This window comes from Belonocnema kinseyi, chromosome 2 (assembly GCF_010883055.1).
Source record: "Belonocnema kinseyi isolate 2016_QV_RU_SX_M_011 chromosome 2, B_treatae_v1, whole genome shotgun sequence".
Lineage (NCBI taxonomy): Eukaryota > Metazoa > Arthropoda > Insecta > Hymenoptera > Cynipidae > Belonocnema > Belonocnema kinseyi.
In genome coordinates, this window is record NC_046658.1 from 71603628 (window position 1) to 71626584 (window position 22957).

At 29.1% G+C, this 22957-nt stretch overlaps 3 protein-coding genes across 6 annotated transcripts in view; 1 reads left to right on the forward strand and 2 right to left on the reverse strand.

Annotated features, from left to right (window-relative positions):
* The window catches only part of LOC117182719 (carbohydrate sulfotransferase 11-like), a 5468-nt gene extending 2644 nt beyond the window's left edge, over positions 1-2824 (reverse strand). The window contains exons 1-4 of the mRNA XM_033375824.1: positions 2597-2824; positions 2323-2516; positions 2130-2249; positions 279-422 (exon numbers count right to left, since the gene is read on the reverse strand). Of these exons, the coding sequence (XP_033231715.1) occupies positions 279-422; positions 2130-2249; positions 2323-2516; positions 2597-2824 (686 nt within the window). The remainder of the gene's footprint in view (positions 1-278; positions 423-2129; positions 2250-2322; positions 2517-2596) is intronic.
* Positions 2825-3059: 235 nt separating this feature from the next.
* Positions 3060-19511, reverse strand: LOC117168225 (YTH domain-containing protein 1). Of its 2 annotated transcripts, none has more exons than XM_033353709.1 (6): positions 19310-19511; positions 13596-14057; positions 12861-13077; positions 10883-11087; positions 10510-10780; positions 3060-4001 (listed from the first exon to the last, which is right to left on the reverse strand). In XM_033353709.1, the coding sequence occupies exons 2-6, from the start codon at positions 13937-13939 to the stop codon at positions 3659-3661; spliced, it is 1380 nt and encodes a 459-aa protein (XP_033209600.1). In that variant the 5' UTR covers positions 13940-14057; positions 19310-19511; the 3' UTR covers positions 3060-3658. The 2 variants fall into 2 exon arrangements, with proteins under 2 accessions (XP_033209600.1, XP_033209601.1); XM_033353710.1 differs by lacking the exon at positions 19310-19511 and adding an exon at positions 18645-19276.
* A 1549-nt stretch (positions 19512-21060) lies between these two features.
* LOC117168224 overlaps positions 21061-22957 on the forward strand; it is a 43023-nt gene continuing 41126 nt past the window's right edge. For all 3 annotated transcript variants that reach the window (XM_033353706.1, XM_033353707.1, XM_033353708.1), the window contains exon 1: positions 21061-21420. The gene's annotated coding sequence lies outside the window, so the exon portion shown is untranslated. The remainder of the gene's footprint in view (positions 21421-22957) is intronic.

Genomic DNA, 22957 nt, shown 5'->3' on the forward strand with positions numbered 1-22957 from the left:
GAATTCTGGATCAATCTGAAAAATCTCTATCCCTTCCACACACTACTCCTTTCCCCTGCCGAGTGAGTCACGCCCACCCCGAAAGGGAAATGGCTTAATGGTGTAATAATAATAATAATAATAATAATAATAATAATTTTCAAACAATCCTAAATAAGTAATTCAAATTAAGAAACAAGCGTTCTTATCAAATCTTTAGATCTTAAACTTTTAAGTAAAAGTATAACAAAATTAATTGCAAATGATCTATTTAATTCAAGGAATAAAATAATAAAAACCTTCTGTCCGAGTAAAATATTCTCTGTAAAGAGCTACCTGTCGTTGAATTTGAACGAAATAATTCTCGTCTTGTTATATAAAATATTTTCGGAACGTATATCCATGACTGATCGGTGTATTTAGAATTATCTGCTATTCGGTCTCTGCAAAATATTTAATTTATTTTTAATTCTATTTAATTTTAATTGTAAAGTCGTAGTTTTGAAAACGAATATAAATTTGTGTTTTCTATTCATTTCATACAACAAAAAAATGATTGCAATTGCAGGATAGCGAATTGATCGGAAAACCGGAAAATCACCGCTTTTTATATCTTTATAGAAACCGCTTTATACCAAACATACAGAAAAAGTAATTTTCTCAATTTTGTTCGAAAAATGAATTTATTATGTTTGATTTCCTTAGTCCTTATTTATCCTGACTTGAAGCAGGAAATTTTAGAAAATAGTTATCCTTTTTATTTTAATACAGTGAGTTTCTGTAAAGAAATATAATTTCACTTAAAACAGGGAATATTTGCCATGGAACGGGGATTTATTAAAAAGAATTTTAATTTAAATTTAGAAGAAAGGATTAAAAAATCCCTGTTCCGGGTCAGAATTCGTCGCAATTTGAAAGTTGCCTTTTCCAAATTTTGGATAAAAAAAAAGTACTTCAAGTAGTTTTTTAGCGTAGAAGCAGTATTTCAAAGAAGAAATATTTCTGAATTATAATGGAAAATTTTCTTATATTCTTTGCAAATTCGTCTTTAGTTACAAATGTAACTACCTGTTTATATGTTAAACTTTTTGATTAAAAACGCATTTTTTTTGTTGAAGGTTTATTTATTTAATTGAGATAGGAAATAAAATAACTTGGTTGAAAGTTAAAGTCTGCTGTTAAAAATTGTTTTGGTTGCAGATTCATCATTTTAATTGAAATTTTATTTCTTTGGTTAGTGAAAACTTGATTTTTCTTTAGATGAAATTAAATTTTCTAAACTAAAAATGTAACTATTATTCCGATTGAATATTCCATCATTTTAAGTAAAAAATCAACTCTTTGGTTAAATATACATTTTTTACTAAAAATATAAGTGTTAAATTTTTAGTTGAATATTATCTTTTTAAGTTGAATCTTTTTTTTTTAGAAATTAATCTTCCTGGCCGAAAATTTATCTTTTTGGTCCAAAATTCAATTACTCTAATAAAAGATTCATTATTTTAGTTGAAAATTAATCTTACTGGTTTAAAATTCTACTATTTCAGTCAAAGATTAACCATTTCCGTTGAAAATGCATGACTTTGTTTAAAGTTGTGCCTATTTTTTTGTGAAAAGTAATTTTTGCCTGAGAATTTAACTTATTCCATAGTTTAGTTGAAAATTCATCTGGTTGAACATTAATTTTTTAATTAAAAATCTAATTATTTAAATTTTGGTTGACAATTTATTTTTTTTAGTAAAAAATAATTTTCTTTAGTTGAGAATTCAATTAACTACTCCTATTGAAAATTTTCATACTTTTTTGTTTGGACATTAATTTTTTTGATTAAAAATTTAACTATTTAATTTTTGGTTGAAAAATTATCTTTTACATTTAGAAATTTGTCTTTGTTGTTCTAAAATTCAACTATTCCAGTTGAATATTCATGTTTTTAGTTAAGCATTCATCAGTTAGGTTGAAAATTGAACTATTTTGTTGAAAATCCTTTTTTGTTTGTTGAAAATTAATTTTTTCAACGAAAAGTTTAACTATTCCATTTTTGGTCAAAAATTGATTATTTGTTGACCAGAAATTTAAAATAATCCGCCGAATCGCCACCCTGAATTGTAATAACTTTTGAAAGTCAAACAAATTTGCATTTAATTACCTGTATGAAGAAACGAGTCTTTCGAAGGGATGTCTTACAATTAAAAGTTTAAAAGTGTTTCGATCCATATTTAAAGACTTCAATAAGTCAAGACTTTCTGGAGCTAAAAATTCCACTTCTCTACAAAATAGTAATAATAGAGATTCAGCCTCTTTAATAATAATTATTGATTAAAGATAAATTTACAAATTACCTGTAAAATTGGTCAGTAACGTGACGATTTTTCATATCAGAAAATATCTTCGTAAAACTTGTTGAAGCCACTTTTCGAATCCAACAATAAACAGCATTATGTTGGAAATCGTATAAAAAATTAGTCCTCTCCAATAAACTAGTAATATTATTTCTAGCACAAGTTTCCTGAATTCGATTAAAAACGCTCTTTTCCTAAAATTAATTCATACTTCAGAACTTTACTCAAGAATCTTTTATTTTTCATTTCGAACACATTAAGTAAAATTATATACCTGTGGATTGATTTTCCAGTTTGTAGGTTTCTCCAATTTCCTATTTATCCTTCCAAAATTTCTAAATTTCACTACTTTCGTTGTATGAGGCTGGATATGACTTACACTTTGCGTTGTTTCCTTCAAATCATCCTCGAAATTATTTTCCGTTGAGATATAAATTAAAACGGTTGTAACTCCCAGAAATAAAAAAAGAGAATAATGTTTAAAATACGTTCCCGAAAACATTGCGATGTTCGCCGAAGATAATTTCAGAATGAAGATTGCAGCATCCGTTTGACTCGAAACGTAGGCGGAGAAGCTCCACGAGATAAAATTTATCTTTCAACATACCTCATCAGGGAGGAGAACTATCCTCCGGGCCAGATGTGACATTCTACCACATTCGGACCGCCTGGCTCACTCAATTTATCCTAATAAGTAACTAACAGCTTAGTTTCAAAAATTATAAAACAGATTCGTGTTTTTAAATAATTTATTGATAGGTACAACAATGACAAATTTCGTGTGGAGATAAAAGATCTCAAAGGAATATACACATTCTCAAGAAACAAAAATCGACTTCCTTTAGTACATAAAAATCCAAAAACACAAACTCGTGTGATTGCATTGTAAAAAAAATTATTAAATTAATCGTCAAAACAGCTGCGAAGATAAAAAATCAAATCAGTTAATCTGCAAATTTTTCAAGTGATGATCTTTTTTCCTCAACACGTCATCACATTTCATTGCTTTTCGCACAACTAAATACGTGCTTTCGATAATAAAAATTATATACTTCAGACAAAAGTGGTAAACTCGGATTCTCTTAAGATTTCTATCTAAAAGTATTTCAATTGAATCCTTAAAACTTAGGGTCGCTTCACGGATCTCTAAGGCCGCAAAGTCACGAGATCGGATATCTATCAATATAAATCAGAATTCTATCAACAGTTAAGAGATTATACTGATTCTTGGGTCTATCACGTATAAAAGTCGATCCTGAAAATCGCTAAAAGTTCCCACAGATTGCACACGGTGGACACTGTAAATAGTAATGGAATAAAAAAAATTTGCAGAGCTCTATCTTCGATCTCTGTATCGATTGTGGTGATGATGGTGATGATCACGCGATGAACGATGGTCACCGTGACGACTGCGATGACCTGTGGTTCTCCATAGGAATTCGTCAACGCTGCGCTCGTAGCTGCGCTTTTCTAAAGCGGATGCAGCAGTTGTGTAATCTGGGGGCAAAGGGAGTCCATCATAATATCGAGGAGGTGGAGGCGGTGGAGGCAGAGCATCGTAAGGATGCGCTGAAGCATAAGGTGGCAAAGGAGGCAGCTGGTGCTGCATTGTACGCATGTAATCTGCCACGTAAGCTTCTGCCGCTGCTGCGACTCCCATTCCTGCAGATCCGTACATTCTGGAAAAAAGGAAAAAGATTTTATTGATTAGAGCCTGAATTTTTTTCTCCTAGAAAAAAAAATTCTCCTAGAATTTTTTTAACCTTTAAAACCTGGAAATCTCCTTGAGTTTTTACCGGGAACCTTGAATTTTTCTTTTGCTTTTAAAACAGTTACTTTATTATAATGTAGAAATTAATTTCAATCTTTCAGTCGGTTATGAAAGAAACATCTCATTTACAAGAAATCCTGCTACTGACAAGTTCTCTATATATCAATATTAAATTTATCTTTTGTTCATTACAGTATAAATAAAGAGATTTCAGGGTACTTAAAAGATAATTCTGTAAGTTTTCTATTTCTTCTTTGCTAAAAAAATTTCTCCTTAAAAGGTTCATTGTTTTCGAAATTCTGTATAAAATAAGCCCAGGGTGAAGCCAATTTGTCTAGTTTTTAAGTAGATATTGCAAAAATAGTGTAAATTTCAATGTTTTCTTAAATTTTTAATAACTTCCGAAATATTCAACATTTTTCAATTTCTTGGGCTCATTTTTAAGATATTTCTTCATTGTATCACAACAACTTACGAGTATAAATTGTAAAAAATTTCGTTTCAAATTACAAGAACTTGAAGTTGTAATAAAAAAGTTGGAAAAATGTGAAAACATCTGTAGGTAAATCAGAATAAAAGTTAAATAAATATATAGTTGGAGGAAATTACATAGAAACTTCATGATTATACGTTCCATATATTTTACAAAAATATTATTACCAAAAATAATATTACAATTTTTCGAACTTTTTGTTACAACTGCAAGTTATTGCAAGTAAAAAAGAAAATTTTTACGATTTATACTGTTAAGCTTTTTTTGATACGGTGTAAAAAAAGACTTTTAAAATGAGCTCAAGAACATTGAAAAATGTTGACTATTTCAGAAGTTATTGAAAATTTAAGAAAACATTGAAATTTACAATATTTTTGCAATATCTACTTAAAAAATAGACAAGTTGGCTTCACCCTGTGCTTATTTTATACAGAATTTCGAAAACGATAAACCTTTTAAAGAGAATTTTTTTAGCTCTGGTATAATTATTAAAATTAAGAGAATTTAAAATGTAAATACAAATGATTTTTCGAGGGGTTGACTACTCGGTTTTTAATTATGCACCAGATTTCTAAAGTTTACAAAATAATTCTAGAGATTACAAAATGTTTCAAAACATTTCAAAGCTTTTATAATATTTAAAAAGACTTCTCATATATTCAAAAAATTTCAAGAAAATTTTACAACTTTCAAAAGATTTCAAGAATTTTTAATATTTTAAAGTATCCAGATCTTAAAGATTGCAAATATTAAAATGATTTTAAATGAATACAAAAAATTCCAAAAATATTGCAAAGAATTCAAAAGGATATTAAAAGATTTTAAAGAGGGAACATTACACTAAATTTCAAGGATTCTAAACAATTACAAAAGGTTTCAATAAACCTGAGAAGATTTCAATGATTTCAAACGAATACAAAAGATTTCATAAACAAAGATTAAAGAAATATTTAAAAGATTTCAAAATATTTCGAAACATTTAACAAAGGTCTTAAAGATTTCAAACATTTTAATGATTTCATTAAAATTTCATAGAGATGTCACAAGAATACAAGAATTTTAAAGTTTTTAAAAAGGATACTGTACACCAGATTTCAAAGATTTTAAATATTTTTAACATTTTTAGAAGATTTCAAATATTTGAATGATTAGAGAAAGATTTCACGAATATTTCAAAGAATTCATAACGATTTCAAGTATTTCGAAAAGGGTACAGTACGCCAAAATACAAAACATTTCAAAGATACACAACGATTTCACATTTTTTAAAGAAAATTTCCCAGATTTCAAATATTCCAGCGATTTCAAATAAATACGAATGACGTTGAAAAAATTTCACAACATTTATTCCAGTGATTTTAAATAAATAAAAAATATATAGGAATTATTTCGCAAGTATTTCAAGGAATTTATCAGGATTTCAAAATTTTCAAAAGATTTCAAATATTTCATAACATTTCAAAAGGTTTTAAAGCATTTCAAAAGGTTTCAATATATTTAAGAAGATTTAAAAGATTTGAATGATTTCGAATAAACACAAAAGTTTTCACAAAACAAAGTTTATAGAAAGCTTTCAAGAAAATTTAACAAATATTTTACCAAAACTTTAAAAGATTTCATTTCAGTTCTAATTTAAACTTGTACAATTGTTTCAATTAAAAATTTGAATGACATTGAATGCGAAATTTTGTATTTAGCACACTTCTAAATTAAAAATAATTTAGTTTTGAATGCCTGGTTTGAAAACTGAAGCCTTTAGTCAAAAGGGGACCTAATATAATGTTTTGGACAAAATGAAGCTAAATACGCACAAAATGTATATTACATTTCCTTTAATTAAAATTCTGTAATAAAAAGTACATTAATATTATTTAAGTTATCTTAACTTTGATTTAGAAGTAGGATGCTTGTCGAGAAGGCAGCAAAACAAAGTTTTAATGGTGGATGGAGTATTATTTTATAAAACAACAAAACAAAACACAGTTAATCTAGAAAAAACTTTGCAAGAAAAACTAAAATCATGACTGTTATTTCTATAGATATTATATAGTTATTAAAAGAAGAATTCTAAGTAAAAAGAGTGTACAATTATAGATACATGAGAATAATTCAGAAATAAAGACAACTAGGAAACTTTTAAGTTCGACCAAAATGCAAATAGAATATACATAATGAAAAAGGAACTTTTTGGTTATTGTGGAACACATAACCCCTTTTGTTATACCGTTAGCCCCCCCCCCCCCTATCTTACATAATTTTTGCCGAAAACATTTTTTTCGTTAATTTATTTAGGTGTCATCCAAAAATGCGTTTTTAACAAACAAAAAAAAGATGAGATTTCTACCAAAGTAGATGAATTTTCAAATCAAAATGATTAATTTTCGACAAGATTTGATATTAACAATAAAATAGTTGAATTTCGAATAAGTTTTTATCAGTATTAGACTCTTAATTTTAAATATTCTAATCCGACATTTTTAAATTTTAGATAACGCAAAAAACTGCTTAGTTTTGTAGGGTTGAATAAATTGTTAACTTTTCAGTTTTCAAGGTGAAAATATAACGAAAAATGTAGTCTTTATTTTGAATCTGTCAAATATTGATTTCTCTACAAAGTTTTAAAATTTTAATTAACTGAATACGCTCGATACTAGAATGGGAGTGTTTAATTATTTAGGTATAAAAATAAAAACTGTCCAATGCAGGTGGCTTTCAAATTCAAAGTGTTTAATTAAAGGCTTCAAATATGGCAGTGTACTATTTCAGGAACTTCAAATTCAACCTTATTATTTTTCGATCTTTTTTAGTTAAAAATTGGTTAATATTTCAATAATAAAATCCTTTAATGATCAGTTTGAAATGCTAAATACTATCAAGGCATTTACTTTGAAGCTGTAAAATTTTCTGCAATTTTAATCGCTTTAAAATTAAAATGGCTTACCTTTAACAGGGTGGCCGTTTTAATCGAAGAAAAAAATTCCCGGTCATTTCTCAGTTCGCAAACATTTTTCACAGTCAATGAAATTAAAAAATTAAACTATATTCTAAACAGTTTTTCATTTAAAGTAATAAACAACAAATTAAAGCATTCAAAGTGCAACCCTTGAATTCCTAATTTTAACATTGAAGTTAAAAAGTTTTTCAATTCAAAAAAAGTGTATTCAAATGCTCAAAAATGCACATATACAAAATGGAAGGTACTAACACGTTTCAATTAAACAGTGTTAAATGAAGTTCAAATAAAGTGAAAAATTTAGAACTTTTATAAATTATATTATTTTAAGTAATTTTAAGCAATTTTAAGCTAGACACATTAAAAATTGAAAAATATATATTTTTTTTTAACATAACAGTTTTAAAATTAGAAGTTAAATTATTTTAATTTTATATAGTTTAGGCATCCTTCAAAAGCTTTAAAATGTTATTTTTAAATCTTGAGAAATCTAGATGTGGTTTAAAAATTTTCCAAATTCAAAATAATTTTTTTAATTGTTTTCCGAACTTTTAAATGTATTTTTAAATTAATTGAATTTCTTCTATAATTTTTAGAAAATCCTGAAAATTAAAAAAATCCTTAAAATTTGAATTGATAAATAACAATAGAACACTTATTATTTGTAAAAAAATTAGAGTAATTTTAAGAGATATTTAAGAGTTTAAAAAAGATTCTAATTAAATTTAGAACTTGAAACAATTTCAAATACTTACAGCAGAATTAAAAATAAAATGTGGATTTGATCAGATTTCAAACAAAAAATTTAGAATTTTTTTAAGAATTGTGAGACTTAAAAAAATATATCTTAAGATTCTTAGGTAAATTGAAAATGACTTTTCACTTTGAAAAATTATCGTAACAGAAAGTTTAAGAAGAAGTTAAGAGATTTAAAAAATTATCAAAGAAGAACCTGGAATATTTTGAGGATTTTTTTTAATTTGCAGGATTTTCCGAGAACTGTAGGAAAAATTCGATTAATTTTTGAATATATTCAGAAGTTCTGAAAAAAAAGTTAAAGCACTTCATTTAAATTACTTGAAATCATTTCAATTTTTTAATTAATTTAGAATCTTCTCAAAACTTCTAAATTCTAAATGGGTTAAAAATTAATATAATTGACATTCAAACAATATTTTTAATTTAATAGAATCCTTTAATTACGAATATATTATTATGCAGTTATTTGTAAGTTGAAAAAGTAAAACGCACGTTTACATTTTTAATGGTTAAAAAAACTAATAGAAATAATATAATAAATTCATTTATTAAATTTAATATAAAAATAATATAAAGGAAGGCCTGAGATTTTAATTAATAAAATTAATAAAGACCTGAGACTTTAATTATTTTAAAAACTGTTAAAGTCGAACTTGGGCAGATTTTTCTTCTGAAAATTCGTAAAATTCCAGGTTTCCCGATCCAGCGGCCACCATGCTTTAAGTAATTTAAACGTCAAATTTTTTTTTAACAATTTAAGCTAAAATGTGTACATCAGTTAGACTTGAATGTGAAATTTTACAATCTAAAATATTTAACATTATATTTTTGAATATTTTCGATTTAAAACAATTCAAGTAAAAAAATCCATTGAATTAGGTCAATTTATGAAAATTCAATGTGAATTCCAAAAACTAATTTCAAATCTCTTCAATACTTGAAACCTTACAAAATACCTCACTTTCATTGAATAAATTATTTAAAATCCACTAAAATCATTGAAATTCTCGGAAATTTCATAAAATCTCATGAAATGTTGAAAAAATATATTAAAACCTTATAGATATACCCTGTAAAACCGTTCCATATCTTCTGAAATTTTAGAAAATCCTAAAATATTTCAAACGCTTTAAAATCCCTTCAATGTAATAAAAACATTTTAAAAATCCCTTGTGATATTTTGAAAATCCCTAAAATATTTAAAATTGTTTAAAATCTTTTGAAATCACTTGAAACTTTTAAAAGCTCTTGAAAATTCCGTACAAGTTTTGGCTTAAAAGGACTCCATGGTTCGTAACCAGCCCCTTTGACCTGCTCTTTGGGGGCCTATTGTTCCGTCAGAGTCGAGTCCCGACAGTAGTCTTCTACAAGCTGCACTAGCTAGAGCGAACAACGTTGCGAACCATGGAGCAAGCAGTAGCCGGTGCAATTACAAAGGGAGACATTAGAAAGAGATAGAAGAGGCAGTGCAGAGCTAAGTAGTGTTAGAATATGATCAATTATAAATTCAGACTTGAAGTGCAGAGCAAAGCAGTGTTCAAATTTGATCAATTTCAAATTCAGGCTTGTAGCTTTTATAAGATTCAATTTTTCTGTAAATCCTGAACAAAAGTACAAAGTAACAGAAATCAAAAAACATGGATGGGAACAATAAAAAAAATCCTTCGTTAAAAAAAGGTGTTGGCCCTGAAAAGGGCCGATTTGAAAAGGACAAATTATCTCCAAGTAAATAAATGCTCTAGTAACTCATTGAGGATAAAAGTATATAATTGCTTCTAAAAGGCTCAAAAAAATTTCGTCGTTGCTGTTGAACACATTTCTCCAAACATACTCAACTAAATAATGTTCAGTCCGGCTAATTTTCACACGACTTTGCTCTGCACTTCAAGTCTGAATTTATAATTGATCAAATTTTAACACTACTTTGCTCTGCACTACCTCTTCTTTCTCTTTCCAATGTCTCTTTTTCTCATTGCGATTAACTATTGATTTATTTATTGCATGGAAAGTGACTAGAGTGCCTGAACGGCAGCGCCGATTTCTTTTTACGGTTACTTCCTACAGAAATTCACTGATTTTTTTATTTTCTGAAAATCTTGGAAATAGGGTACTTCAGGGACCTTAACTGAATATAGGGTACATATTGTTGCCTGATTCTTAATGATTTCAGGAAACGGGATACGAGTATAATTACAGAAATCATATAATTACTTGGAATAGGGAGAATCTCCTCTTCCGAACCAAGACTGATATCGATGATGATCCCTGGAACCTCCTCTGTGATCCGGTAAATGTCCAGCTCTCGCAAGGGACGCCAGTCGCGACCTCGAAGTCAGAAACAATCGACGTCCTCTTCCTCGAGTGCGTAAAAACCTCGAACTACCATTTCCAGGAGCCCTGTCGCGAAAATTGCTCGTTGACGACTTTACAACATTTTTACCAGCTTCTTTCGACTTTCTCAAAATAGGAGTCATTTCTATTCCTGTTGAAAATAAGTATTGAATTTCTCATCCATAAAAATCCTCAATTTAAGTTCTGATAAGCTATGAACCCCTTTAACTAGAACATAAAAAGTTTAGTATACCTTCATCCTCAGGAAATAATCTGCACAACTCCTCAGCAACACGAGGCTCGATTTCCTGGCCATCCCTTCCAATTTTTACTTGTTTACCGTCATTCCAAGAATTGTAGAGATGCAAAGTAGAAGTAAAGGGCAACTCTTTTCTGCAAACCCAATCCACTTTAAAAACCCCGCCAAGAGCTTTCGCAGATAATCCTGGGGGCAGAACCTAAAAGATTGAGTTAATATATTAATATTTTTATTGATTAGATTCCAGATTCGTAATAAAGGTGTCCAGCGATTGTTAGGAATGAAATTCAAGGTCTTTTCCAGATTAAGAAGCCAAGATTTTCCCAGGTCTCCTTTTTTACGTCAAATAATGAAATAACCATTTGGTATAGATGTAACAAATTAAGAATTTAATTTTAAATCTTTGTGAATTAGTTCAAATCTCTCAAAGTAGTGTAAAATACTTTAAATGTTTAAAATCCTTGAAATCTTTGTGAAATTGTTTGAAACTGTTAAAATTTTTTTTTTAATTTTAACCGTTTTGAAATAGTCTAACATCTTTGAAATATTTGAAAAGTCTTTCGTATCCCTTTGAAATCGTTTAAAATATTTTAAAATCTCAGAAATCTTAAAAATTTCTAAAATATATTTAAAACTATGAAATTTTCTGTAAATGTCTGTTTCGAGCCTTGCAATCTTTATGAAATGTTAGGAATCTTTGGAAATTTTATGTGAAATATTTGTCAAATCTTTTGCAATATGTGTACATTTTTTCTAAAATCTTTGTTTGTGAAATCTTTTTTATTCGTTGAAATCATTGAATCATTTGAAATCTCAGCGAACTCTTTTTCAAATCTTCTAAAATATTTTGAAACCTTTTGAAATTGTTTCAAATCTTTAAAATGTTTGAAAGCCTTTGGAATATGGTATACTGTAAACTTTTTCAAACCTTTTAAAAAGTTGTAAAAGCTTTATGAAATTGTTATGAAATATCTGAAAACTGTTGTACACGCCTTTTTTTAATTTTTGAAATCTGTGAGATCTTGGTAAAATGTTCTAAATCCTATTAAATATTTTGAAATCTTTTGAAATATTTAGTAATGTTTTTTAATCTGATGTACACTAAAAAACCGATTGGCGAAACTCTTGAAAAATTCGTTATATGGCCATAGCTCATTATAATTCTGAAACTGAATTAACATTGAAATTTTCAACTAATAATGTTTATAATTTGTCACTTGAATATCAGAAAAATGTAAAATCTACAAAAAATGCCTAGAGATCTGTTTATTTATTCTGTACCGAATAAATGATAAATTATATCAGGATAAATAAAAAAATTGTCAGTAGTCAGATTTTTTAAACGTAGGGTGACCATAATTGATTTTCGAAAAGTAGGACAAAAAGCTTTAAAAAATGAGGACAAAGTCGAAAAAAAAATTATTTAAAGAAGAGGACAAAGGAAGACATAAAAGTTTGAAAAAGATAACAAAGTATGACAGAAAAGTTTGAAAGAAGAGTATAAAGCAGGAAAAAATAGTGAGAAAACAGGAAAAGTATGTCAATATCACAAATGCACAGATATATATTTTTTGTACAGTAGGAATGTTTAATAGTACTTTATCTTGTAAAGTGACGAAGAAATCGTTAGATCGTATTGAATGATAATATTTTGTAAAAAAGGTCCAAAAGTTGCCTGAAAAATAAAAAATCCTGTAGGACAACTCCCACAAGCTCTAAAATGAGGACATGTCCGGGCAAATCCAGACAGATGGTCATCATATTGAAACGAGATGCTTCTTTCATGATAGACTTAAATATTAAAATTACTTTACGCATTTCAATAAAATAACTGTTTTAAAAGAAAAAATGTAACTGAAGGTTCTCGTGAAAAAATGCAAGATTTCCAGGTTTTCAAGGTTTAAAAAAAATCAAGGAATTTCAAGGGTTTTCAAGGTCGCTAGACACCCTGGTAGTTCAAATAAATACGCACCCAGGAAATTGGAGCTCCATCCCTTTTAGACTCAGTACTCAGTCTTGCAAATCCGGCAAACTTTCCTGATTCTTTAACGGAGAAAATTAGAAGCACATTTCTAGATTCTCTGTAAGCCTGATTCAAATTTGCCTCGTTTTGTGGCAAAGTACTCCAAACGCCCTTTGCTTTTGAGAGAGTTATGTTCTCCGCGTTGTTGGATTTGATGATAAAAAATCTGTTACGGAAAGCTTCGAAATGTGCATTTATTGGTAGTTTTAAAAATTCTATCCAGGCATTACTCAAAGGACGCAAAATCAAGTAAACAGCAGAATTCGGAATGCTTGGATAGAAATTAAATTAGATAGGAATTTCTAAGTGTGTGGGTCTTAAAATAATAAGACTAAAATATTATTAACTAAATAATTACGTTGGAATATTTTCTTCCTAACATTTGAATTGCTTTAAGCTTAATAATCATCTTCAGGGAAATTTAATATAATTTAAAAGAAATATGATACGGACTCAATGAAATATTATACAACTTTTTTTTTAGGATATACACTTTTCTGAATGAGACGTTTTTTTATACGATAAGAACTTTAAATATTTAATTTGAACTTATTTAATTGAAAAAATATAATCTTGAAGGACTCAATTCAAAACTGTATAAGTGAATTTTTTGTATTCAAAACGATGTTAATTTGCATGAAGAGCCCAACACTGAAGAGATAAATAATCGAAAGCATATCGAACCTCGAATCTCTAAACAAGTAATTTAATTTCGTGGAATAGTCATAATTTTTCGTCGATCCTCCCTTGCTTTCTTTGGATCTGGCTCTCTTGACTTCAGGACTCGAAGATTTAGAGTCTCTCGACCTGGCTCGTTTTCCTCTGCTTCTTCGATTGCGTTTATTATCCCCTCTCGAAGATTTTGTGGAAACAGTACTAATACTGGGTGCACTGGAATCTGAGTCTGAACTGCTAGAAGAAACTTCACTTCGTGTATCGTAAGTTTCATCTGCCCCGATTTTCAATTCATCCCCTACGTCATTTTCTCCGCAACTCAAGTTCAAATTATCTCCATCGGCACTACCCATGATTCGCCAACTCTTTGGGTAATTCTTTTCGATTTGAAATTTCGCTTAGAATTATATAGTTGTAAGTTTTTTCCCCATCCGCTTACCACCTCCCGATCAGTCTGGCTCTAAATTTCTTCTGAAATACAAATACGAAAAATAGGGTGTGAAATAAATGTAGGAAAAAGCGGCGATAGTTGCCCAACGTTGATAGTAGTGATGGGATTCACCCCTGAGACAACACCAAATAATTATTGAAGATTTGAGAAAAGCGTCTTAGGAAATAGGTTTGAAACATTTTGAAGTATTTTTGATAATTCATTGGTTTGTTTGTATTTTTTTGCCTAGCGAGCCTTGAAAATAAAAATAATAGCGACTTTTCACATCAAGGATTTTCTAAACCATGGATGTAAGATTATATTTTTAGATATTTTTATTCTCTATTGAATAAAGGTACATTTTAAACCAAGAATTTTCAAAACGCCAAAATTCTAAATCACTTCAAAATGAAAATTAGAAGGAAATAGAAAAATGTATAGAAGTTTTCTGTTATTTATCAAGAATTCAATGGTGTTGTAAAATAATTTATAAAAATTGAAGATATACCATATAAAGTATAAAATTATATCCCTCCTTTTAAAAATATATACTTTTGTGAAATTAATTTTTTCACCTGGCCGGAAAATATCCATAATTAAAGAATTTATCATAAATTGATTTATCAAGTTATAAGAATCAATGATCATTATCAATATTTTGATGGAATATCGATCGATCATAAAAATTCTGATAAGGAAATAGACTATACATTTGATAAATTGGGTATTTAATTATAAAGAGCTATTTAATGAACTCATTTATGAGTTTTTATTTATTTATAAGTTTACTTAAAAATGTTTCTTTTCGGGAAAACTTTTTTTCTTGTCTTTACTAAATTAAAGCAAACTGATAAGATTCTAAACAATGGTAGTTTATTTTCTCGTGAATAAGATTCTCTACAACTTCAATTCATTATATTTAACTACTACAATGAAAAAACAATTTTCTAAACAAAAACTTTTATAAATAAATCACTATATTTGATAGATAGGTAGATAATCTTTCGCCTGCGAGAATAAGGTATCATTAATTAAATTTGTATCATTTTTAAAGATGTTTTCAGAAGCGCTGAGCAAAAAAGTTTGGCAGAACACAGAATTTTTAATTTATCAATTTTTCAGTTAAAAATTCTTGTTATCCAAATAATTTTTCGTTTGAACGAGATCGTCAGCTACGATTTTGCAAGTAGAATCATTTGAAAGATTATTAAATTTCGCGTCGAAACCGTTTATGTTGAAATTATTTCAATAAACGAGTCAAGAAATATTTACCTTCAAAGTCAAAGTTTTTTTTAGTTAAGTGTTCATTTTGAAATCTTGAGTTCATCAATTTGCCAAATCTAGAAAGAAGTTCCTAAAAATGTGGACAAAATCGTAAACCCAAGGGTAAATCCTACTCTTGAAATCGAAATCAAGAGCGAGATTAAAGGTTATTTAATTGCTCAGTATTTATAAAAAATACTTTCTCATGCCATAGAAGCATTTGGGAAGGCAAAACTTACTCCTTATGAAAAATATGTGCTTGAAGTTCTGAACGTTCAAATGAACGAAATTTTTTACTGATGACTTTGTAAACCAAAAAAAGTACTGAGAGTTTTGTTCATTTATATTGGAAATACCTTTTTATTTAAACAGATTTATAATGCATATTTTCAATTGCCGCTGGAACAATATTTATGAGTAAAATAGAGATAGGGAAAAATATTTCGTTCATTTGAACGTTCTGAACTTCAGGTACATATGAAAAATGAAAGTCAACGACTAATCTTGGACTTTTGGGAACCAAACATTTTTTATTGCACGAGTAACATAATATTAAGTTGTAGTCTTACTTTAGATTTAAAGAGTATGACTTTTTCTTTATTTTGTTATTCTTCTCAATTGTTAGGAATAATTTTCTAGATTAAACAAAAGTTGAACTAAAGATTTCAAAATGTTCGCTTGGCTGAAAGAAACTTTCAACTTTGAAATTAAATATTTTTTGACTCATTAATCAAAATAATTTCAACGTAGACTGATTCGACGCAAAATTTTCTAAACTTTCAAACGATTCTACTGATAAAGTCTTAGATGCACTTTCTGCACAAATATTTGTCTTTAAAGTGAAGCATGAATCTTCAATCAGTGAAAGGAAATATACCCAATTTTTTTTCGGTAGTGTATCTGTCCTAGGCATTTGGAAGTTTTAGGCAGTCGATCGACTGTCGGCGTTCAAAAGAATGTACAACGAAATTTTTGTCTGGCATACAAGTATCTGGTTTATTTAAGCATTAAGAAGAATATTCAACGAATTTTCTAAAAGCCTGACGCATTTGAGGCATTTAGAAGAAACCAACCATAGAGCATTAAAATACACATTAAATAGCGATCTAACATTTTATTGTTATTTTGATGCTCATCTAATTAATTAAATAAAATTTTCAAAAATAACAGGAATAATTATTTCAGTTAAAAATTCTTTGAATTCAAGTTCATTTTTTTACTGGTTTGAAAAGAAAACATTTTGTTTTCATTTTTGTATTCGGTTACGGAAAAAATTAAATGACTACATTTAACATGCATAATTTAAACTCTGAATAGTAAAATTAATTAAATTCCGGGAAAAAATTATGTTTAGAATCCAAATGAAGAATTTAAAATGATAAATTTAGACATTTATTTTGTTCTTTCTTGACTAAAAACTTGTTTGGTTGAAAATTCTTCTTTTTCTGCAAATTTGATCTTTTTTTGATTAAAAATGTAACTGTCTGGATCCAAATTAATTCATTTCGGTTAAAGTTAAGTTTTTTGAGGAAAATTCAACTGTTTTGTAGAAAAAATTTGTTGATAGAAATGAATCTTTTTTTTTGGTTAAGGAATCAAGTATTTTGTTATAATTCATCTTTTTAGGTTTAAAATTTCACTATTTGATTGAAAGTTAATTTTACTGGTTGAAAATTCATATTTTTAGTTGAAAATTTGTTTCCCTTTTCAGTTAGAAATTAATTTTTTAATCTGAGAATTTAACCACATTGTTGAGCATTCAACTAATTGATTTAAAATTCATACTTTGGTTTTGAAAATTCAATTGGCTTGTAGAAAGTTCGTTTTTTCATTTCTTGAATAAGTTTTTTTAAATCAACAATTTGGTAGAAAATTGATTTCCCGAGTTTAACATTCGTTTTCTTAATGATAAAAAATAGTTTATTTAACTGAAAATTTAACTATTATGTTAAACATGCAACCGATCGGTTGAAAATTGACTTTGTTGTAGAAATTTCATACTCCCTGGTTAAAAATTGAACTGTTTTGTAGAATTTTTTGTGTGTAAAAATTAGTTTTTGAATATATAAAATTATTATTTTGGTAAAGTATATTTAATTAATTATATGAAAAAAAATACCATGTTAGATAGCCACTTATTAGATGCATTTGGTAACTAGGAAAAAATGTTCTAAATTCTTCTGAACGCCGACAGACTGCCTAGTTCTCCTAAGCCTACGATATACATGTAAATTATATTCCTAAATTCGAATGTTGTGAATTATAGAATACCAGGCCTCACAACCCTTACTGCAAAATAAAAATGGAGGAAAATGAGGATGTTTTATCAAAAATAGGATACTTTTAAGGAAAGAATTAAAGATATTTTACACTTGAATGAATTAAAATTTTTATACACTTTTTTAAAATTTGAATGTTATGAACTTCTGTTTTATATTACCAAAATTCAAACTTAAATTTCGTATATACTTTCCAATTTTAATTCTTTTCTCTTTTGAATTATTTACAAGTGAAATTTTTCTCAAATTCTAAACTTTAAATTCTTATTGGAATCTTTTTTCAACTTCAATTATAAATAAGCAAGTTTTCGAAATAAAAACATTGAAGCGTTTGATGTTTACAACCTCAGATTTCAATGATATATGGCACCTTTTTGAACATTTTAAATGTAACCCTAAATTAATTCAAATTTTAAAGCAGCAGGTACTTGAACCTTAATTCCTGTCCTATTTCAAGTAACTTCAGAGTTTTTCTTAAAGGTAGATATTTAGGTAGCAAACACGATTTAAAAATCTCTTTTCGACATGATTTCTCATCAAAATTTAAAATAAAAACTAAAAAAAGAATGAATAGGGTTTCGTACAAATAAAATAGTCTGTGAGGCCTGGAATATTCATTGTGGAGTGCAATAAATTGTTCAAAATCAGTGCTTGAAATGACACGCATTTGCAGACGATCAATAAAAAAAATCGAGACAGTGCGCTTGGTGCCAAGATATAACTTCAGTGCTTTAATTAATTAGCATTTAATTTCGTGCCCCTTGCATCTCCAAGTGCCTACATTTTTATTCCGAAATTCAAGTCACATTTAATTCCACCTTACAATTTTTCAAGACTCGTTACTGCGAGATAACTCTCTTAAATCTAAAATCTGAGATAAAAAATTCTTCAGCCTTGAGTTAAATAGAATGCATGCATCGTCGAGATAATAATTGTTGATGCCCATCACTAGCCGAACATACATTAAAATGGAATTCGTACATCTTACGACATTCACGGAGTCGCGAATTATTTCCTAACATTTTATACGTATCCGGCAGCTTAAGGGTCGACGCTACCTCCAAATAAAAAACACTAGATACGAACCGATTAATAAAAGTTTTTCTCTCGAGGAGTAAGTCCGAACACAAAGGGATACTCGATTTTGTGCATTCAGGAATGAAACTCTCGTGGAACATTTTAAACGAAGCTTTTTCAAAGTTCATGGTTGTCTTCGAATAGCCTCTAAGAGTCTACGCTATCACAGCTAACTGATAACTGACTGATAAGCTTATAAGCTAAAAGCACAATTAGAAAGAAATATATATTTTAGAACCCAGTACGTATCATCGGAAAACGTCCACGTATTTGGTATTTTTTAGTTGGGAAAACAAGAACTTGGGAAACTAGTGCACTCCAAAATCTCCAAACTAGAAAGAAGATTTTTTTACTTGTAGCTTAAACTTTTTTGTTTTTGTATAGACGAAACCTAGGCGATTTGGACTCGGAAAATTCAGTTCTGAGTGGATGCGTATTTCTAAGCCTGCTTCGAGCAATTCAACTTTAGTCCTTTCTTAAACTCGGGCGTAAAATTAAGAAAGTTCGTCCTTGACAGGAGCTCGAATTACGCCCCTGCAACACTGAAAACATGCTTCGAAATCGTCACCATCATTGTCAACATCTCTAGAGAAAAGTTCTGTTTGCTAATTTGCAATTATGTAGTCTTTTGGATGTTACAACGTTACAAGCCGAGATTGCTTGTATTCACTTACGTGCACGTATTTTCCACACTTAAAAACTTCACTTCGCACCTCACAACGTAAAACAATCGACAGCAACAAACTTCACCGTCTCCTCGCACAACAATCGCGAAAAAAAATATATTAAGTACGCTTTTCTTGTAAAAAGAGAGTAAACATTTATAAACTAACAACCGCGTCCATTTGGGAATTTGTGATCGATCGATACGCTGCACTTTGCAGGCGAGCAGGTGATGCAGGAAAATTCCCTAGCTTACACTAACCTCAAACTTTGTGACAAAAGTAAGCCTGCGCACTTAATCAGCCTCAGTGAGTGGCTTCCATTGTGCACGCTTCTTTTAAAATTTACGGATTGAAGGCATACGAGAAAGAAATGCTGTAGATATTTTACTCAAAAAATTTCTAAAATGAGATAAGCTTATGCTATTGTTACATGTTAGAGTAAGAGGAAGAGAGTTTTTCCAGCAGAGGTGTATCATTCACGAAGAGCTCAAGGGACAAATCAATATTTGAAGATTATTCCGTCAAACAGATTATTTTACATAAAAATTGGAATTTTTGAAGAAAGAAATTCTCCGGGCCCCTAGAATATTATTTATAAATCACGGTTCTAATGTGAACAACATTAAAATCGAAATTAAAACTATTAAAGGTACAAAATTTCAACTTGAAAGCATGCAGCTATTAAAATATTTAAATGAATTTCCAACTAAAATTATGAATCTTCAAAAAAAAATGTTTAACAAAATTTATATGAATTTTCAACCAAAATAGATTAATTTTCAACGAAATATAGAATGGATTTGATATTATTTCAAAAAAAGAAGATTTTTATTTGACATCAAACACAGTTGAATTCAACGAAAAAGACGAATTTTCAACAAATAGCTGAATCCTCAGCCAAATCAGATTAATTTTCTACTAGAAAAGTTGAATTATTTCGAATAGTAAAAGTCGAATTTTTAACCAAGAAAAAAATGTACATTGTTAAATTTTCAATACAAAAAGAGACATTTTCTACAAAACATTCGCATTTTCAAACCGAAAAAATGAATTTCAACCAAAAAAGTTACTTTTCAACCAAACAGTTGAACTTTCTATCAAAATAGTTAGATTTTTAACACAATACATGAATTTTTAACCAATTAAAAAAAAAGGAAATGAATTCTCAAAGTAAAATATAATAGTTGATATTATTATTTCAACCGAAAAAGTTTATAATATTTGAAATCAATACAGTTGAATTAAGATAAATGAATTTTCAACATATATCTGAATTCTTAACAAGAAAGATTAATTTTCTACCCATAACTAACCCATGAACCTCTCATTAATAGGAGATCTACAAAAAACTGCAAAAAACACAAAGTAACTTATGCGAAGTAACTAAAATTAAATTCCCAAGTTATTGCAAAAATCTGAATTAAGTTGCGTTGTGCGCATGCGTATAATTCTTCCTTTCACTCGTTCATTCATGGCTTCATGTCTACCAATCTAGTAAATCTAGCCTAAGACACCCCTAGCGTAATAAACATCATGCAAATCACATAAAGAGGCTTAGAATTCGGTCCGCTTGTTTACAAATCAGCGTCTTAATAAAAAATAACCACAATAATCATCCTCAACTTAAATTTGCATCTAATTTATAAAAAAAGTATCGGAAAAAATTAAGGCATGCAATCTAGTAATTAGTCAAATTCCCTAGACCCTCTTTGGCTTGGTTGCGACCATCTTGGACCATTTTTCATGGTTGTTGTCGAGCAGCCGGGTTCTGTGCTCGAAAAATCGTGCTACAATTATTACATTGGCCATAATTAATGGCCCACGATAAATCCCGGAGTTGAAATCGACACCGGTCAAACTACCGGGAGTGTAACAAATCTTAGATTTTTTTCAACCGTGAAAAAATCCGAGAAAAGAAGCGTCTGTCACAAGCGCCGAGTGACTTGACAGACAGACTCGAAACTCAACTCGGAAGGTACTGCTGGTTCGTGGTTCTCGCGAATTTTGCGAGTGCGTTGACCAGTTTACGTGGCGATTCTTGTGGGAAAACAGCAACGAGAGATTCTTCTGTGAAATTTATTTCCTCGAGAAAATGAATCCATCCACATGCTGACCCTTTGGTAAGTTTGCGAATCCTGTAAACAATTCGCGCATTGTGGAAGAAGGTACTATTCAAGGTCAAGAATTGTACGTTGGGCAGTGCTCGCGAAAAGGAACCTGCGGAATCGATCGCGGTGTTCAGCTTTGCCAAATTTACTAAGTTTACGAGGTCCTTGAATTCAACGGTCAATGGCCTCCATTGGCGAGCCGAATACACTTTGCATTCAATTAAATGTCATTACCGTGTTTGACAACTACAGGTTCAATGAACGGTACGCCTTTCCGCTATTTCTGGATCTAATTTACTAGAAATTTATTGAAGGGTTTATGGAAGCTTAAAGGTTTTAGTCATTTTGGGGTGTTGTCCACATTTTTAAGTTTTTGTTCGAACGGGTTTTCATTTTTCAGTATTCTTGATGTTAGGACGATATTGATTTTTTAATTTTAGGGGTCCTTACGGCTATTTTCCAGTGAAAACCAATCTGAGGCAGTTTAGCATTGTGAAGTTATATCATAGTAAAAAATTTTTAAATCGTGGAACAGATTTTTTTATCACTTTACACCTCCTTTCTTCTCTCAAGTGTTACTGTTAATTTTTTAATAAACTAATCTCCTACTTATACAAAACTCTATCTGCGGCGTTTTTAATTTTATAAATCCACTAAAATCCAAATAGTTTTTCTTATTTAACACAAAATATCGTAGAGGATATTTATAATAGATTAGAATTATTGCCATTATCGAAATGGTAAGGTCTATTCGCCTGGACGACTGGATGAATACAGTATTATTTGTTGTCGACTGAGCTAGGCGAAAAGATAAAGTAGTTTAGTGCAGTAAATTTATTATTTACGTTTTCAAAAATAAATCAAATTCATGTGAATCTCCTGTAGACTTTTCTTTTACGGAAACTAAAAAAATTAAAAACGTGTTTTACCGAAGATAACAGTTTAAAAACAAATTTGCGATCTTAATCATTAATTTAGTCAATCTAATCAAGATTTCGGTCCAATTATGTAACGTGTTTCTGTGTCGAGTAGATATATTTCGAAGAAATTGAAAGTGAAACTTGAAACAAAATGTATTTAATTAAAAAGTATTTAGTTTGACTGATAACCTTTTAATTATGAAAGTGGTTTGTTGGCCTGTTCCTAGTGGAAACTGTCGAGTACTCGGATTTTATATAGGTTATTAATACGAGTTTTCATCAGGAACACTTCGGTAATTCAATCAACGTAATAACCAGAGTTGGCTAATAATTTTGTTCAAGGAAATAAATTACAGAAAAGTTACGTTATTTGTAACTTTTAGGGTAACTTCGTTACTATTTTCGAAAGTAACTTGTGACTTATCTTAGTTACGATTTTTGCTGTAACTGCTAACTTTAATTTTTGTAACCTTGTGCTTTGTGTTTTTGTGTATCTTCTATTAAGGTAGGTTTTATGGGTTTATCGACTATTACGAGGGTAGTTCAATAAGTCCTTAGAATGAAGTATAAAAACAATTTTTTTTGGGTAAATTTTTTTTTATTTTTCAACATAATCTCCTTGGAGCTCT

Bases quoted from the DNA above. Each gene is read 5' to 3' on its own strand.
- LOC117168225 (XM_033353709.1), bottom strand. From the start codon at position 13,939: ATGGGTAGTGCCGATGGAGATAATTTGAACTTGAGTTGCGGAGAAAAT. The intron at 13,078-13,595 runs GTTCGATATGCT...TTTCCGTAACAG, and splicing joins TACTTGTTTAGAGATTCGAG to ATTTTTTATCATCAAATCCA. The intron at 4,002-10,509 runs GTAATTATATGA...CCTTTTTTCCAG, and splicing joins GGAGATTCTCCCTATTCCAA to AATGTACGGATCTGCAGGAA.